Consider the following 19,164-nt stretch of genomic DNA (forward strand, 5'->3'; position numbering starts at 1 on the left):
TTTTTATTTATTTATCAATGTGTGTGTTGGGGGCGGTGGGGGGGGGGGCAGCTTATGTGAACAGCACAGGTGCTACGATTATGTAGGTCATCACAGCAAACGTGTGTGTATACAAACTATGTAACTGTGTACTCTAAAAGACAAACCAAACACACCAGACACACATAATCACACAGGAACAGGGCCAACAAGTAGGCTCTTAGAAGAGCAGTTCACCCCCCAAATGACTTTTTTTATAATGGTTACTTACACCATGGAGTAAATGGTGCAACGCTTTTATCCAAGGCGCTTTACAGAGATTGTGTATTACATTCACCCATTCACACACCCATTCATTCACCGATGGCAGAGGAAACCATGCAAGGGGTTCAGAGTCTTGCTCAAGGACTCTTCAACATTAACTCAGGGGGAGCCCGGATTCGAACCCTTTGAGAACCCTTCGTGCTCTAATGACGCCACCCCTGAGCTATGCCGCCCCGTCTTGAATGAGTTCAATAATAATATTTAGAATTTCTCGCATTCCTAAGTCCAAAAGAATATTATAGTACATTTACCCACATTGATTCCATGCATTTGGGTCCCAATCAGTGGGGGTAAATCTACTGTAATCAAATTATTGTCTTGGCAAATGTGAACCACTCCTTTAACAAGAGCTTGTGAGTACCACTCCTTTAACAAGAGCTTGTGAGTATAATAATAATAATGATGACTGCATTGAATCCATTGGAACACATTTTGTTCCCATGATGTCCTGAGTTCACTTAAAGTTTTTGTACAGTACAGGGTTTCCACCTGACAGACTGAGGATGTGTGAACACCACAGCTGTTAATGCACAAGGACCAATCAAATGATGCCTGCTGTGAAGACGCCCTCGTGAGAGAAGCGGATAAAAACACACACAAACAGACAGCAACGCACACACTTCAAGAAGACCCCAACCCAGGATCCAGTGACACACAGAGACCACCTCAGGCTGACATGATGCTGGTTGCTCAACTCCTATGCTTGCTGGGCCTGGTGCTACTAGGTAAATGAAAATCATGTAACAGAACTGTAAAGGGTCCATTTGGTTTCCTAACTGTAAATCCTTTAGCAGGGGACACCCTGGAACGCCTTCAAGGACCCCTGGGGGTCCCCAGACCCCACTTTGAGAACCAATGCCATATGTTTCCATATTGACTGCATCTTATGTCTAACTTTATGTCATGTACCGGTACCTGCTGATATGTTATGCTACATATCAGCACTCAATAGTAAACACACCTACATAATGTTTAAGTGTATAGAGGGTATCTGTACATTTTTAAAGTGACAATTTAAGGACTTTTTACTACCTCTAAAATGACAAATTAAACATTGGCCAAATTGTCAAATATTAGAAGCTGAAATTGTGAAAATAGCTGATCTACATCAGTTGTGAGCATGTGCATTTTCACAATAGAACCGCGTTATATAAAATGTAATGCCTCAACTCTTAGTGCTCGTCAGGGTGGGGTGGGGTACCCCAGTTGGGGCTTGCGGTTCGCGGAAGTCATTTCTCTATGGAGAATAACATTGAGCCATCTTAAAATCGTCTCATATAAGCATTGTGATCCAAAAATAAACATAATGGGAACCTGGTGTGCTGTGAGACCATCAAAAATATCGAAATAGAACTGAATTAGTTTAACGAAAACAGACGGAGATGATCATTATGCTTTGCAGACACTTTATTACACAAATAACATTAGTTACTCAAAATAGTATTCTTGCAGCAAATCCTCGATATTTCACAATAAATATTAGACACAACTCACTGGAAAAGGTCAAATACAGCTTTTTTAGATATACATAATATAATAGTTTTTTTCCCCATTTCACTTTGAATGCATTGTAACGTAAATCAATACAAAGTATACATTGTGACACCAGCAGCAGTCATTTTTCATATAATGTGGCACGGTCTGTTTCAACTGTAGAAAGGCAAAAATACATCATCTAAAACAAACCAAAATAAAAATAAAGGCACAAATGTAAATCGGGTCGCGGGAATGAAATGTCGACCAAACAACTAAAGATTTACTCCTGAATATCGTAATGCCATCGTGTATGCCATTCAGTATGTGGAAGAAATCAATGCAAATAAATTATATTAAAAAAAAAAAATCCCCCCCCCCCCCCCCCCCCAACCTTATACTCTCTAGATCAGTGGTGCTCAATGTGTGGTCCGTAGGACCACCAGGGGTCCACATGGCACCCTTACAGGTCTGGAAATCATTTTTCATACATAAATGCCCTTCTTGATCACAGTACAGCGTAACACAACAGGCAAAACCATCAAACTGTCACAGCTTCAGTGTTTTCTCTTGTTTTACTCTGAGAGTGTACAGTACATTACAGTACATTATTTGGTTCCACTCTGAGTTACCGACCCGTAAAGAGTGCGTTATTTGGACCCCACATTGAGAGCCACCGCTCGCCAGAGCATGACTCATCGAAATCTCTAAAAACCAGTGAAATGTGAAACCTAAACGGAATAAACTCTGGTCCATGTGGTTCTGAAAATAAAGTAACCTATCAAGTGAACGGAGCACACCGAGTCTGGACGTCACTTCTGTTACCCTCCCCGTTTTCTCCATTCTGAATCCCATTGACTTTTTAATTATTATTATATATTTTTTACATCACTTCATTTATTTGCTGCCCCATCCCGCCGCCGCTGCCATGCCAGAGTTTCCCGCGTTTTGGGCTGTTTTTTCAACAAAAACATTTAAATATCTACTAGGCATGATCGCGATCATGAAATTGCATGTTTGACCCCCATACCAACCCCATCTTTACATTTGAAGAAAACACAATGGCTGCTGATCATGAATGCCTCAATGGATTTCCAAGCAGATCTATTTAGTTTGAGAGCTGTGAACGGCGCACACACACACATGGTGCATGATCTATGCCTGGGCGTGCATGATCCGTGCACTATGTCTATGGAGACTGGGGGCATCCTGGCACTTCAAGAAGATTTTTAAAAGTCCGCGAATGAGTTAAGAATAACTATATCTCCCATTACACAAATGGGTCTCTATCGTGGCACTACTATTGCACATAATTTTTTTTTTTTTTTTGGCTCCTCAGTTGTGGGGGAAAAGTTGTTGTCTAGCGCACAGCCATGTCAACGTCGGGTCTGCACTGGCTGAGTAAACCCACATAAAACCCACCATCATGTATATCCGGGATGACAGAGAGATGAACAGAAAGAAAGCGTATTTATTTTGAGAGCAAAATGCCCCTCAATATGAGTAAATAATTATGTTATATTTCCATGGCAACTGTAGTATAAAAATCGCAATATTACACTCGAGGGTGGCTTTGTCGTGATTATTGGCACTTCAGTGACGCTTGCTCTAAATAATAACACGGCGATAACTAAAATCTAAAGGAACGCCAGGAATGTTTTTTGATGGAGGGTGACGTGCTTCGGTGGAGGACGCGGTGAGTCGCGTGATTACCCACAGTGGTTTCCAGCGCTACCGCCGCAAAATTAACTACATTTTCTCCAAACAGACTTTATCAAATATAAACGAAATATCATGAAACGACAGACAGAGCCGCCTAGCAGACTCGTTTAGTTTCTCTTCTATTTTTGAGAGCACGGTTCTTATTATGACGTCTACTGCATTGGTTCTCAAAGTGGGGTTCCAGGGGGTCCCCCGGCAAATGTAGTTAACGTAGTATCAAAATACTTTTAACCACTTTATACATTTATGCGTTGGCTGTTCAAAAACGGCACATCTACATGCGCACGGCGCATCACTCCGTGCCGCGCTGAGAGCTTGCACATCTGCTATTTTCGAAAATGATGAAAATGAAAAACTGTGGCACAACACGTTTTCAGGTATTAAAATTCATATCTATTTGGGGGTTCTTGGCACCAAAACGTTTTGAGAAGCGCTGCCTCTGCGGGACGGAGGATGGAGAAAACCGACCGTTTTACGCAGAAAAACTCTGAAACAGGGCGTTGTTTAACAAGAGGTGACGTCAGACTGGCGTGCTCCGTAGACTCTGGTCAGAAATAAAGTGCCAACAGAGACGATAAAGATAGAACTTTCAATTTCTTTAGCTTTTTCTTTTGTTTTAGCACAAATAAATAAAGATTGGCAGCCAAACAACAAAAAATAAAACGAAACTAAAACAAAAATAAACAGCTACACAAAACCAAACCGCCTCTCTAGAGGGAGGGAGGGAGGGAGCGCCCCCCCCGGGAGGAGGAGGAGGAGGAGGAGGAGGAGGAGGAGGAGAGAGGCGGCAGGGGATTGGCTGATGGAAGGGGAGGGAGGGGATGTTTAGGCCCCGCCCCCTAGGACGGCGAGACGGGGAAGGCCGGTGGCGGCGGTGGGGGCGGCGGGGCGGAGTACTCCTCGTTCTCCGAGTCGGTCTGGTCCTCGTCCTTCTCTCCGTCGCTGCCCTCGGTGCTGAGGCGGTCGAAGCCCTGCCGGGTGTAGCCTTTGTGGGAGGCCAGGAAGTTGCCCAGGTTCAGCCCGCCCGCCGCCTTACCTGAGAGTGAGAGAGAGAGAGAGAGAGAGAGAGAGAGAGAGAGAGAGAGAGAGAGAGAGAGAGAGAGAGACAGCAATGTGACTTAAATACATAAATACATTGGACATGATGAGAGGAGAGAGAGAGGCAGCAAGAGAGGCATCAATGTTACTTAAACGTTAGATACATTACATAGTGTAAATACACTGTACATGATGAGGGGGGAGAGAGAGCAATGTGACTCAGGCCATTTAGACCGGGAACCACTTTAACCATTATTTTATGCTTTAGCCAGTGAAAAATAGCAGATCTACAAGCTCACTCGGTGAACATTTGTGCAAGTCTTTGAATATGTTTGACCCGATTCTATAAATGTATTCTAAATCCTTCTTCTAAGTCAGTGGTTCTCAAACTTTTTCACCTCAAGGAAACCCAAAATGACATGCATTTGTCCGCGGACCCAGAAGCAAATATTTTAGTTACTTACAAATGTTCACTTTTAAAAAGATATATATTCAAAGACAAAATCTAGATTTTTCAAAAATAGCAGATATACAAGCTCGCAGTGAGCTTGTAGATCTGCTATTTTTCAATAGTTAAATACATCAATATACTGGACATGGTGAGGGGAGAGATAGAGAGAGAGAGAGGCAGCATTGTGACTTAAACATTAAATAAATACAGTATATACACTGGACATGAGGTTTATAAATACATGTCACAGTGTTTTTGAGAACCAGTGAGATTGAGACTAGGAGCGCTCGTTTTCAGTTGACGGAGGCGCGTCGTCTCAGGCGACCTTGAGCCACATGAGAGACTGCCGAGCGAGCAGTAGCAGTGTCAAGCGCTGCAGAGGTTGCATGAGCCAACTCAGCGCCGTTAGAAGTTGTAAACCAGGGGGCCAGAATAGCTAATATTGATGTGGGGACTGCTTCTGCGACCGACTGTCACTCAAAGGGATGAGCTGCACTAGAAAACAGGTGCTCCTTAGTCTGGGATCACTTCACTTTTCGGGCTTGTAACCGGTCTGGAGCGGAAACCACAACACGTCATGTTGTAGTACTCAAAGACTACAATTTGGCCGGAACTATCCACCGGAAACAGTTTTAACCCAAAATAATTCCCGTGCGCTCAAGGACATACTTTTAGGGCCTACCTAATAAACTCCTTGATGCGGAGTAGTTTTGCTTTTGAAAAATTAGTTTGGGATATGCATCTTTTAGTCCAACTCGTAGCGACTGAAAAGACTACACTAGGCTACTCGAGCATTTTAATAGGGATTGGGGAAACAAACGGGGGGGAACCAAATCAAAGCGACGCCGCTTCTTCTAGTGGTTTCCGCGTTGGGCGGAAACCAAACAGCCTGTTGTGAACGAACACCAGGCTTTCCCCCAGAAAGCCTGGTAGGCGAGGTTAGGTGCTCCTAGTCTCAATCTCACTGGTTCTCAAAAACACTAACATAATACATAACATAATATATAAAATAAATATCATGTACTGTATCCTGAATCACTGAGCATCTACTATGGTTTGTGTTCAAGAACTTCTTGTTAAATGTGAAGGCAAAAGAAGATTCACCACTTCACCTCTGGGACAACCAGATCTTAACTGGTCTTTGCATGCTGAAATACTAAAATATCTAAAAACACAGATATAGAACACAAAAAATAACTCAGGATTGTGTTGATCGTGTCCCAAACAACAATAAAATAAGATCTGGTTGTCCCAGAGGTGAAGTGTGTTTCCAATGTCAGTGTTTTATCCTGTATGCTGAATGAATTATCACTGATTGTATACGATTCCTGCCTCCCAGACCTGGACATGGATTGTCCGTTTACTAAAGAGAACAGGAATACCCAAACACTCTACAAGCAATGATTACTACCAGAATACAGAGCTTAGAAAGTAGAGGAAATTGTTCTCAGAACACCATTTGTAGTAATAGGGCCTGACAGAGTTGATAAATTATAAAATGTAGTCTCTCTCGAGCCACATTGTCGACATCCACAGTTCTCAAATGGTTCATTCAGAGATTGTGGTCCGGCTAAACAAGACTACATGATGTGTAATGATGAATTTAGATCTAATAGTTGTCTGTCTACAGGAGACTACATAATGTGTAATGATGAATTTAGATCTAATAGTTGTCTGTCTACAGGAGCCTACATAATGTGTAATGATGAATTTAGATCGAATAGTTGTCTGTCTACAGGAGCCTACATAATGTGTAATGATGAATTTAGATCTAATAGTTGTCTGTCTACAGGAGCCTACATAAAAGGGAATGATGAATTTAGATCTATAGTTGTCTGTCTATAGGAGCCTACATAATGTGTAATGATGAATTTAGATCTATAGTTGTCTGTCTACAGGAGCCTACATAATGTGTAATGATGAATTTAGATCTAATAGTTGTCTGGCTACAGGAGCCTACATAAAAGGGAATGATGAATTTAGATCTATAGTTGTCTGTCTATAGGAGCCTACATAATGTGTAATGATGAATTTAGATCTATAGTTGTCTGTCTACAGGAGCCTACATAATGTGTAATGATGAATTTAGATCTAATAGTTGTCTGGCTACAGGAGCCTACATAATGTGTAATGATGAATTTAGATCTAATAAAGACAGAACGTACCTCTGAGTTTCCCTAAAATGCCTCCAGTAGAGTTGGGCTCCAGTTTAACGTCACAACCATCTGGAAGAGAGTCAAATATTCCACTTCAACACATGAATGCATTACACTTAGTTTGTGCCATTATTTTGATAGTACAGTGGAATTTTACAGGAAACAAGAAACAAGGGACACGCAGTGTCTTCGCCCCCCCTAGGGCATCTACCCTAGGGGGCACAGGGAAAACATGCAAACTCGACACAGAAAGGCCCTTTCACCAACCCCACTTATGGGCACTGATGACACGGAGGAGAGAACACGCCCCCAGCAGGAATCGAACCCAGGACCTTCTAGCTCTGAGGCGACAGCACTACCGACTACGCCACCTTGCCCCTGGGTATGGACATATCGATGACCTGTAATAGAATTCTAAAAATGTAAAAAAAAGATGTATTCTCGCTTGAGAGAACAACTGTTCGAGGTGACTAACTCCTTCACCTGTCACTGGACTGTCATGTGTCTTGAATTATTTCTGTAGTCCTGAACCAAAGAGCCTTCTATGGATATTTCTCAACCTGACTCTGTTCTATTTTCCTTCTCTCTGACATATGTAAGAGGGTGTGTAATCTGTACATCTGGAGTTGGTATCAAGTGTTGGCGCTGTGAGCAGGGTGGTGTCGCTCTGCCCTTTACCTCCGTAGGGTCTGCTCTTCCTCCAGCGCAGGAACACTCCCATGGAGACGATCAGCACCAGGGGGATGAGCAGCAGCGTGGTCACCACGGCCGGGGACATGCCCGCCCCCTGCTGGCCGGCCTGCTTCACTGCAGCCTTCTTCCTCTCCTGGTCCTCCTGCTGCTGCTGGAGCAGCAGGGCGGCGGTGGGAGGAGACTGGGCGTGGCCGGGGGCGTGGCTCTCGGGGGCCATGGCCCCCGACACGGCTACGGACACCTTGTGTACGGCGGGCTGCCTCATGTTGGTCTGGACGAACGCCTCGATTTCTGAGAGGGGGACAACAAAATAAACTTGATGGCATTGGGGCTGTCAGGTTTATGACATTTTACATGACGATCTTAACTGTCAGTCAGATAATAACGATTAACGATTTAATTGTGTTTCTTTCCGTTGACAATTACATTTCTGTTTGGCTTGTAGGATTTGAAGTTGCACATGGCGGATATGACACACAACCTAAATATACAATGAAATGACAGACATATTTGACAACTTCACACTGAAAAAAGAACATCGATAGTGGAAATAGATGATTTACAAGCTCACATCGCATCGCGACGTATTTGAGCTTGTAGATCTGCTATTTCCACTATTTTTGAAAATGTTTCAAAATAGGCCTATATGAACATTTTTCTACCGTCTTGCCAATGGCAATGATTACTATCATATATAGAGCTATTTAACACTGTTACTGAACAAACACTCTATAGCAATGATTACTATCACAATATAGAGCTATTTAACACTGTTACTGAACAAACACTCTATAGCAATGATTACTATCACAATATAGAGCTATAGAGCTATTTAACACTTTTACTGAACAAACACTCCATAGCAATGATTACTATCACAATATAGAGCTTTAACCTTTTAACAAAAAAACGAAACAAAAAAGACTTTCGTATAACCCAAAACACATCACCCTACCTTTAACTTGATCTTATGTAAATTATGACAAATCCATCAATTTACCTTCTACTTCTTGGACCTCTATTCCACCTTTCTTAACCGAGCGATGAGTTTCTGCAAAATACAAATAAATGTTTTAGTTAAGATTTATTTTTCATAATCTGCTTTTATTGTGATAGATTACTCTGAACAGAGACAGAGGAAAGTCAGAACAGGAAGGGCATCATTTATTTTGCTCTCATCTCCATTATTTTAACCTTTTGTGTTTTTTTCGTAAATCAACATTGATCACACTACAGCGTCACACAAAAGCACCGGGAGTAGCAGATCCACAGGCTCGAAACGCGGTGCAAAGCGACGCGTTTTGAGCTTGTAGATCTGCTCACTTTGAATCCCGAAAAGTAACAGTTGTGGACATACAGTATAATGTTTCCACCGACAGGGACGACATGGTACTTGGTGTTCTTCCCCGGTAAGGCGTCCACATTCATTTTTTTGTTTATTTTCTAGTGCAACATGTTAGCTTGTTTAGCTGACGGTGCGTTTTAACAGCGGTCAACAGCGGGGCGGCGGTGTGCTATTTGTCAATGGGACACGGCAACTACTGGCGATAGCAGGCGATGAGGTCGCCCCAAAAATATGAAAATATGTGTATCTTTTGGACGACATCACCCAGAGTCGCCGGCTGATAAAACGTAGGGTGAGAGAATGTGGAGGTGACAGAGGTCAAGGATGGATCGACGTACTTGCAGAGGTGAACTTGACCACGGAGTTGGAGCCTGCGTCTCCCACGAACACCACCCCGTCCTGGTTCACCACCAGGTCATGAGGCATCACGAACTCCTGAACACCAAGGTCAAAGGTCAACACAGTGTCATGAGGCCTTAACATACTCCTGAACACCAAGGGAACGTTAAACCAAAACCCAGAACAAATATGCCAGACAGCAGATCTGTAATAGCCTCGCGTAGCCAGATGAATCTGCCCTGGCAAGTTTTAAAACAGTGGTTCTCAACCTATGGGTCGGGAAGGTTTGGGGGGATGCTCACAACGCCTCGCAACACAAGGCGTTGTGAGCATGTAGATCTGGATATTTTCACAATGGAATAGATCGAGTCAAACTAAATGTAATGCCAACTCCTACAATTCCAAGTGCTTGTGAATGGTGGCGGGTCCGCAGTAAAATGGGGACTGCCCATAAATCCTACATCTCATTAATCCTAATTTGTTTAGGATTAGGTTTTAGGGTTAGGTTTAGGCATAGTTTTACTGAGGTTAGGGTTTGGGTTAGGTTTAGGCATAGTTTTACTGAGGTTAGGTTTAGGTATAGTATGGTTGTGGCCTGAAAAGGTTGAGAACCACTGAAGACAGATGATCAATGACCCTATCATGTTAATTAACTGGCCAGAATAAGCTGGGATAACCTCATGTGTGTGTGAGTGCATGCATGGCTGACCTGTTTGATGTGTGTGTGAGTGCATGCATGGCTGACCTGTTTGCTGGGGCTGAATGTGTCCACGATCTCTTTGGTGGAGTAATTGATGACGAAGCCTTGGGGTGGAGTCGCACCATACGCAGGCCCGTTTACCGCGTAGATCAAACCACCTAAACGACATGCACGCACACACGCACAGTCGCACACACACACACACACACACACACACACACACACACACACACACACACACACACACACACACACACACACACACACACACACACACACACACACACACACACACACACACACACACACACACACACACACACACACACACACACACACACACACACACACACACACACACACACACACACACACACACACACTCTCTTAGGGCTTAACGGCTCTATATTTTCAAGATCTTTTGCTGAAAATAGCAGATCTACAAGCAAAAACATTAATGGACACATCACCAATGATAGTGCTGTCAAACAGGTCTATGAAACTTATCTATGAAATGTAGTGGGGCGGCCCAAGAAACGGGGACTGCCCATAAGTCCTACATCTCATTAGTCTTACATCTCATTAGTCCTAATTTGGTTAGTAGTAAGGGGATTTTATAAGATATTTGACCAATCTGCGAAGTAAATCGTTACCAAGAAATTTCTTCACCAATTTGTTTCTAAAGGTGTGTAATAATATGTACTAAAAGGTTGAAATTCAACTCCCGGGGGAAACCTCATAAAAAAAACTGATTTGTGTTTGCATCTCATTCATTTACTATACAGGGAAAAAATACAAAAAATAAATATGCTTTAAGTAGCATGTGAGGGGTCAAACTAGGGTTTTTTCATGATGCTGAATTCATTGCAAGCATTTGTTTTGCATGAAAAACATTCCTTGGGCTAAAAACAGACCCACAAAACGATGGTTTAGTGATGAATCATCACTTTTCACCATTTTGTAGGGGCCATTTGTTGCCCACAGAATGTTTTTCGTGCAAAACAAATGCTTGCAATGGATTCAGCATCATGAAAAAACCCTAGTTTGACCCCTCACATACTACTGTACCTCACATATTATGTGGGTGACCATAGCTGAGTGGTTAGGGAGCCTGCCTGGGGAACCAGTTCCCCTGGTTGTCCCCGGTTCGATTCCCGGTCAGGCAGCAATGTGTCAATGCGTCCCTGAGCAAGACCTTAACCCATAATTGCTCCCCGAGCGCCGTATATGGCTGCTCACTGCTCCTAGTTGTTATAGGATGGGTAAAATGCAGAGAACAAATTTCACGTATGTGCAAAAATGTACTGTGATAAACAGTCCCGAAGGCGTGGGGCCATATTATTATATTATTTTATATTATACTGTACTTAAAGGAGTAGTTCACCCCCAAAATGACTTTTTTTCTATTGATTAGTCACGCCATGGAGAGTAGAGTTCAATAATATTTTTTGGTTTTTGTCACATTCCTAAGACAAAAATGTGATAACAATAAATTTACCCCCATTGATTCCGGATGGTGAACCGTTTCGAAACGGGTCACCATCCGGAATCAATGGGGGTAAATTTACTCAAATCAAATTTTTGTCTTAGGAATGCGACAAAAACCAAAAAATATTATTGAACTCTACTCTCCATGGCGTGACTAATCAATAGAAAAAAAGTCATTTTGGGGGTGAACTACTCCTTTAAAGCATATTTATTTTTTGTATTTTTTTCCTGTATAGTAAAGTTAATGGGACACAAACACGAATCATTTTTTTTATGAGGTTTCCCCCGGGAGTTGAATTTCAACCTTTTAGTACATATTATTACACCTTTAGAAACACATTGGTGAAGAAATTTCTTGGTAACGATTTACTTCGCAGATTTTCTTATGTTCCCCTTACTATAGGGTTAGGTTTAGTCATAGTTTTACTGAGGTTAGGGTTAGGTTTAGGTTTAGGCATAGTATTTTCACCAGATTAACATTCACCAGATTCGGACTAATGAAATGTCGGACCAATGCCATGGCACCCAAGAAACGTGTGAACAACCCCCGTCATGAAAACAGAACCAAAAGCCCCTCGGCCTCCTCACCATCGGCGGCGCTGTAGGCCACGGCGAACACCAGTCCCTGGAACTCGGGCTTCTTGATCTCCTTGACGAACTGGCCCGTGTCGGCCACGAAGCACTGGATGCGCCCGTTCTCCCGGTCCGCCACGCACAGCTCCTGCCGGTCGGGGAGGAAGGCCAGGCTGTGGGGGATCTGGAAGGGCACGCGCCGACGCCTGTTCGACGTGCCTGCAAGCACAAGCACACAGTCCATTACAATTTATGCATTTAGCAGACGCTTTTAATCCAGAGCGACATACAATGAGCCCTACTTTTACATCTTATGGGCAGATCTTTATGCCCATATATGGTGTTCCATGTTGGAGTGCCCGTTGGGCAGATCTTTATGCCCATACATGGTGTTCCGTGTCCAGGCCAGTTTGTGATGTCAGTACTGCGATGCGGTTTTCCCGGTGAACCTGAGTGCAACGGTGGGGGCCGATGGGCAAGGAGGGTTGCAAGCTTATGAGAAACAACTAAAATAAGACCTTAAAACCTGGCAGAAACAGTTGCGTGCATTAGCGCAAGATGACGATAAAGGAAATCATTAAATGGAAAACATTAAATTTACTTCTGAAAAGCCTACTAGGCCCTAAAACCTGGCAAAAACAGTTGCGTGCATTCGTGCAAGATTAGATGAGGATAAAGGAAATCATTAAATGGAAAACATTAAATTAACTTCTGAAAGGGCTTCTAAGCCTACACTAGCCTACTAGTAAAACTAGTGGAACCGCGATCTTGCCACACGTGATAATTGTGGTTGTAAACAATAACACAGACAATATAAATCCATAGTCTAGTAGTGGGAAGAAAAGTTTATCATCATGGCCCCAAATAACTTTTAAATATCTTGCAATTGGCGACGAGTCTCTTATTAAATCGGCAAGAGTGCCTCTCATTCTCAATACATAAAGGCTAAGCTATATAACCTCTCCATCATCGGCAATAGTCAGTGGTGTGTGTTCCCCACACTCCTGCGCCCCAACCGGTGTGTTCACCGGGAAAACCGCGGTCGCGTCAGTACTATGACATCAGAGTCTGACGTCAGAGTAGCATGCAGACAGACGGCTACCATGATGGCGAAACCGTGTAGTATCAGTGATGTCAGCATGCAGATGGTCAGACGGACGGACAGACGGGCGGACGGACAGACAGACATACGCTTATATATTTTAAGAAGAAAAAAAGGAAAAAAGGATTTCATAATCATACTTGGGATTTGGGAAACAGTGCCATGCAGCGTACTGTACCTGCGCCCCACTCAGACAGGTATGTCCCATCGGCAGAGAACTTGAGTATCCTGGCGTTGCAGTATCCGTCCGACACGTACACGTTCCCGGTGACCTGGTCCACCGCCACGTCGGTGGGCTTGCAGAAGTGGCTGCTGTCACTGCCGGGCGTGAAGGCTTTCCCCAGCTCCACCAGCACCTTGCCCTGGCCCTCACTGCTCAACTTAAACACCTGGAGACAGGTTGGAGACAGAATTATACAGCTTCATGTACGGCAATGGTTCTCAACCTCTGGGTCAAAAGTAATCAACCAATTGAGTACCTGAGACGAAAAACAGTCTATAAAGTCCATATTTTAACATTTTGAGTATAGATATTTTTTTGATTTGCCAGTCTGTAAACCACAAACTAGAAGTTTTTAATCTGTTAAATTCTTAATGCACTCACCCCTAATTTTGTTGAATTAGATTGTTTTACTTAACTAGTTTGTTGTTTACATTCTGATAAATAAATAAATATCTATATTAAAAAAATATATATATATGGACTTAAACGACGTTAACTAAACGTTATTCGTCTCAGGTACTCAATTATACAATAAAAACTGGTCGAACCTTGACCAAATTGTCAAATAAATAAAAGAAATATGCAAAAAGTTAGGAATAGCCAATCTCACAAAGAGCTTGTAGAAACGCTATTTTCACAATATCTATCCGTTGAGGCATCTAAATGGAATGCGTCAGCTCCTACATACCACATGCCTATCAGGGAGGGGGTTGAGCGAATCTACAAGCTCACAACGCCTCGCAGCGCGAGGCGTCGTGAGCTTGTAGATCTGATATTTTTGGCTAAAGTTCTCAGAATATGGACACTAGGGTTCAAATGGTTAATATAAAAAAGGAGGAGAAAAAAAAGTTTCTATCACACAAAGATTTGGAGGACCCCCTGTAGTAACTCTGAGGACCCCCTAGGGGTCCCGGACGCCCTGTCGAAAACCCCTGCTTTAAGACTAAGTGTTTTGACTGTACTTTGACAGTTTTACATTTCCGTCTAATACGATATTCAATCAATCAATCAATCAATCAAGGAGGTGTTACCTGGTGCAGGGCCACGTCGGTGACCCAGTAATGGTTGTCCTGGTCGGTGGTGATGCCATGAGGAAGGTAGAACCTGGAGGACACACCAGGATGGAAGCATGAGGAGGAGACACAGAAGCAGGAGCATGTCTCTAACCCTGACCCAAATAATGGGGTTGTTGAGTACTTTGTCTGCCACTGGACGACAGCAGTAAGGATGGGTCAGAATAATCGAATAATAATTTTGGGTAACATGTCATTAGGTCGAACACCCTTTGGATCGACCACCAAACTCTAACCCAAACCCTAATCCTAACCTAACCTCAGTAAAACTATGCCTAACCCTAAACCTAACCCTGCTCGCGGGTGATTATCTAACCTGCCGACGCTGTTCGACCCAAAGGGAGTTCGACCTATGGGGCAGTCCCCATAATTTTGGAGGATAAAAAACATTCTTGGATTATTATTAATATTATAGTTTGTTTTTTGTATAGGGTTAATGGCACATTTCAAAATAAACACATTTTTCTAGTTTTACCTCGTGCATGGACAAAAGCTGCATTTCTTTTATTTTGACGTTTTTTTATTCATTGCATAAAACAGCACATGTGCGTGATCATTGGATCGTTGTCTCAATAACAAGCAGACTGGTCAGACATCATTAAGACCTGCCTTACCTTACCAATCAAAAATGGCTAAAGTGGCTAAAAAAAAGAAAAGTCGATGCCGAATGCCAAGATTTCAACAAAGAATTTGACTGCTAGTATTTATTTACTGACGTCGGAGGTAAAGCTGTGTTTAGTTTGCGGGGAGCACATCTTGCATGGAGCACTGCCTTTTGGCCCGGGGCCTCCTCAACATTTTCTGTTGTTCATGAGGCCCCATGGAAAAAATAATTGCCCACCCCTGTTTTAGAGCAAGGGTTCCCAACATTTTTTGTCTCAGGGCACCTCATGAATATTGTTTTAATCCGAAACTAAACACACAGCTTTAATCCGTGAAAACAGCAGATCTACAAGCACACAACGCCTCGCGATTGTGCTTGTAGATCGGCTGTTTTCACTAGTTTTGTGCGACAGTCTTGTATGATGAAGCAGGGCTTTGCTTTACCAAAAGACGTACACATTTGAAACGAGGTTTCTGCCCGACAGTGACAATATTTTAGTGATTATGTTGCAAGAAAAACGTTGAGATAAAAGCCATTTTGGTTAGAACTGAATGAAAATAACTTTGTACTTCAAGTTTAAAATTATACAAAATAATATTTTTTCAAGTGTCCAAATAAATTCCAAATATTATCAAATGATCTCGCGGCACCCCTGGACTGCTGTCGCAGCACCCCAGGGAGCCTCGTCACCCTTTGAAAACCCCTTGTTTTAGAGGATACATATTTGATGAAAAACACAAAGCAAATCTCCAGCACAATTTCACACGCACAATAATGGAACACTCGCTATTAATAGAAGTAGAATACTGTAATCAACTTAGATTTTGCTCAGTCGTGCACATTTCTAGACAGAACTGACACATGACAGAATGCACTGACATGTTTCTGCCGGAGGCCTTGAGGACCCCTCCAGTGAGGGGGTCCACCACCAGGATGGTGGACTGCTGGATGGGACCCAGGGACCTCTGCTGGTACCTCTGCTGGCCATCGAAGGAACTGCAAACGGAAAGAAGAAGGACATTTGAGTGCAAGTATCCTCTACAGACGTGGTTTCAGTGTGAGATAGATCAGTGGTTCTCAACCTGTGTGTTCACATTATTTTAAAAGTGACAATTTAAGGACTTTTTAATAGCTCAAAAAAAGAAGAAAGAAAAGAAAAAGATTACTGCATCAATAGTAATCAACAGGCATTTGCCAAATTGTCCAGAAATAGGCTATAAGAAAGAGGCAACAATTGTGAAAATGGCAGACCAACAAGCTCACAAGCTTGTAGATCAGCAATATCTATTTGTGGAACCGAGTCAAACTAAATGTAATGCCTCCTACATCCCAAGTTATTGTCAGACTGGGGGGTCCCCAGTTCAAATATGATTATTTTGGTCCAACACACACACACACACACACACACACACACACACACATACCTGCCCCCCCACTCATGGTCTCCCCTGTGGAAAATCACCAGGTTGTTGTCAGCGTCCAGAGCCACACCTGACACCTGGCCCAACTGCAGCGCACTGGACGGCCAGGAGGGGGCCTCCTCCAGGTGGTAGGCTACAGCGCACACACGCGCACACACACACACACACACACACACACACACACACACACACACACACACACACACACACACACACACACACACACACACACACACACACACACACACACACACACACACACACACACTTTATTTATGCCGACAAAACATAAGTACATACTACAAGAATGCCTTGTATCCACAACTTTCCAACATCCCATCGTGCATTGCGCAGAAGGTGTGCGGCAGCTTCCGGCGCCACAGCCGAGTGCGATCTACAAGCTCACAACGGTTGCATATGTGACGCGACGTGAGCTTGTATGTCAGCTGTTCTCCGGAAGTGTCCCACACATAATGCTACAGTACATTCTCGCAGAAACAGGTGGATAAAAGGACATAAACCAGGAAAGTGAAAAATGGCCTGCTACAGCAGAACATTGTTACATACAATACAAGCTCATAGCACAGCGCTATGAGCTTGTAGATCTGCTTTTTTTTTTGGGAAAAATCATGAAGGTAAATCTTTGAATATATATTTTAAAGAGAACATTTAACTCAAATCTTTGCTTCTGGGGGGTCCCTGGAACAACATATTTTGAGAAACATAGAAACAAAAGGTTTTTCAGAAAAGCGAAGACAATTCACAGAATGGGGTCCTTGTGTCTAAATGGCTTAACGGCACCAGAAATGGACATTTCCCCCTCGAGACCGCTCCGGAGGCCCACACCCACCTTGTTGGTCTTGTCCGGCCGCCTCCGGCTGGCTCCCCGACGGCCGGGCCGCCGCGGCGGAGAAGGAGGACGACGAGGACGACGACGCCTCCTGCTGGTGGAACTTGTGCACCCTGTCCCGCACCAGCACAGGGACGTCCTGCCGGCCCGGGTGGCCCAGCCTGGGAGGACCGGGCCAGCCCAGAGCCTTCTTTTGCATTATGCTATCGATCTGGGCCACCAGCTGGGCCCCCTGGGCCCCCCGGGGCCCCGCGCCGGGGCCGGGGAGGTCGTACCTATGAGCGTGGTGGAGCGCTATGTCCGGGCCGGGGGCGGGGCTTAGCAGCTTGGACAGAAGGGAATAGAAGTCACCTGTGCACACAGGAGAGACGAGACAGGACAGGACAGGACAGGACAGGACCGAAAAACACCACAGGGGACAGAGAGAAAGAGAGACAGAAGAAGCAGCATGAAGGGAGAAGCAGTGCCGTGTAGAATTCAAAGCTGCAGAAACAAAGTCAACGGAAGGAAAAAAAAAGGACCAAAAGCGTGGAAAGGAGAAGGGAGTAGGAAGCTAGGAGTTCGCGTCAATATGCCGACGGGCCGGTATGCCGACGAACTAAACCTAACCTTAATCCTAACCTTAACCTCAGTAAAACTATGCCTAAACCTAACCCTAAACTCACCAGCGTCTATCCGACGCTGGTGAGTTCCTACTCGGAACAACGAACCGGCGGAACAATGAGCGGACCCCGGAGCTAGCTTGGGTTTTACTAGATGAGGAGTGTCCGAAGTGCAGCCTGCGGCCCAACTGCGGCCCGAGGACACATTTTTATATGGAACGCGGCTTGATTCCTAAATTGTATTATAAAACGGCCCGCCGGCACCGTCAAACAGGAATATTTTCCCACAGTGTAATTTGTCAGGATTCCTAGGCATCTCATTCTGAAAAGAAAAGCTATTTTATTGTATTTTTTCACCTTGCATGTCTGGTTATATTTGGTAATGTGAAATAAGGCTGAAAAAAGGCCGAGTTATTTGGCAAAAGTTAATATAACATTTCCTATAAACGGTAACATGAGGGTGATCATTATTGTCGATCAAATATGGTTTTATTGAAATGCAATCAAAGCCTAGAGAGACTGAAGTAAACATTGGGTATATAGTGTGTCCAACGTTATCGGGGACACCTCGGAATGAAGTGTTTGTGAAAGTGATTGTCATTTTACTGTGATCCTAATCCACAATAGCGTGACTATTAATCCTTGTAGCGTCTTTGTCAATCTGTATCCAACTTCCCCAATTAGCTCGCTCCCTTGTTCTTGCAGCTGGATTTTAACATTGTTGTTGCAATGCTTTCGATGTACCGCTGTGTGTATAGCGATAGCTTCTATCCATCAGTATAGTTACACATTCAAGATGGCAGATCTCGAGCGAAGTTTGCAATCCCTACTGGCTACTCCCTACTGGAATAAAATACAAACTGCAGCCTAGTTATGCAAAACAGCTCAATAATACATACAGCTAGGGATAGGGATTGTTAAAGGAGTAGTTCACCCCTCAAAATGACTTTTTTCCTATTGATTACTCATGTCATGGAGGCTTGAGTTCAATAATATTTGTAGGTTTTT

At 43.6% G+C, this 19,164-nt stretch overlaps 1 protein-coding gene across 2 annotated transcripts in view; it reads right to left on the reverse strand.

Annotated features, from left to right (window-relative positions):
• Positions 1-1,691: 1,691 nt before the first annotated feature.
• pam (peptidylglycine alpha-amidating monooxygenase) overlaps positions 1,692-19,164 on the reverse strand; it is a 67,896-nt gene continuing 50,423 nt past the window's right edge. Inside the window, exons 15-26 of one of the 2 annotated variants that reach the window (XM_080743829.1) lie at positions 17,555-17,905; positions 16,708-16,837; positions 16,163-16,279; positions 14,638-14,710; positions 13,562-13,772; positions 12,297-12,500; positions 10,266-10,378; positions 9,520-9,616; positions 8,837-8,887; positions 7,822-8,127; positions 7,153-7,212; positions 1,692-4,534 (exon numbers count right to left, since the gene is read on the reverse strand). In XM_080743829.1, coding sequence (XP_080599955.1) covers positions 4,338-4,534; positions 7,153-7,212; positions 7,822-8,127; positions 8,837-8,887; positions 9,520-9,616; positions 10,266-10,378; positions 12,297-12,500; positions 13,562-13,772; positions 14,638-14,710; positions 16,163-16,279; positions 16,708-16,837; positions 17,555-17,905 — 1,910 coding nt within the window. In that variant the 3' untranslated portion in view covers positions 1,692-4,337. The remainder of the gene's footprint in view (positions 4,535-7,152; positions 7,213-7,821; positions 8,128-8,836; positions 8,888-9,519; positions 9,617-10,265; positions 10,379-12,296; positions 12,501-13,561; positions 13,773-14,637; positions 14,711-16,162; positions 16,280-16,707; positions 16,838-17,554; positions 17,906-19,164) is intronic. The other variant, XM_080743830.1, reaches the window with a different exon arrangement.

This window comes from Nannobrachium achirus (genome assembly GCF_963921795.1).
Source record: "Nannobrachium achirus genome assembly, chromosome: 15".
NCBI lineage: Eukaryota > Metazoa > Chordata > Actinopteri > Myctophiformes > Myctophidae > Nannobrachium > Nannobrachium achirus.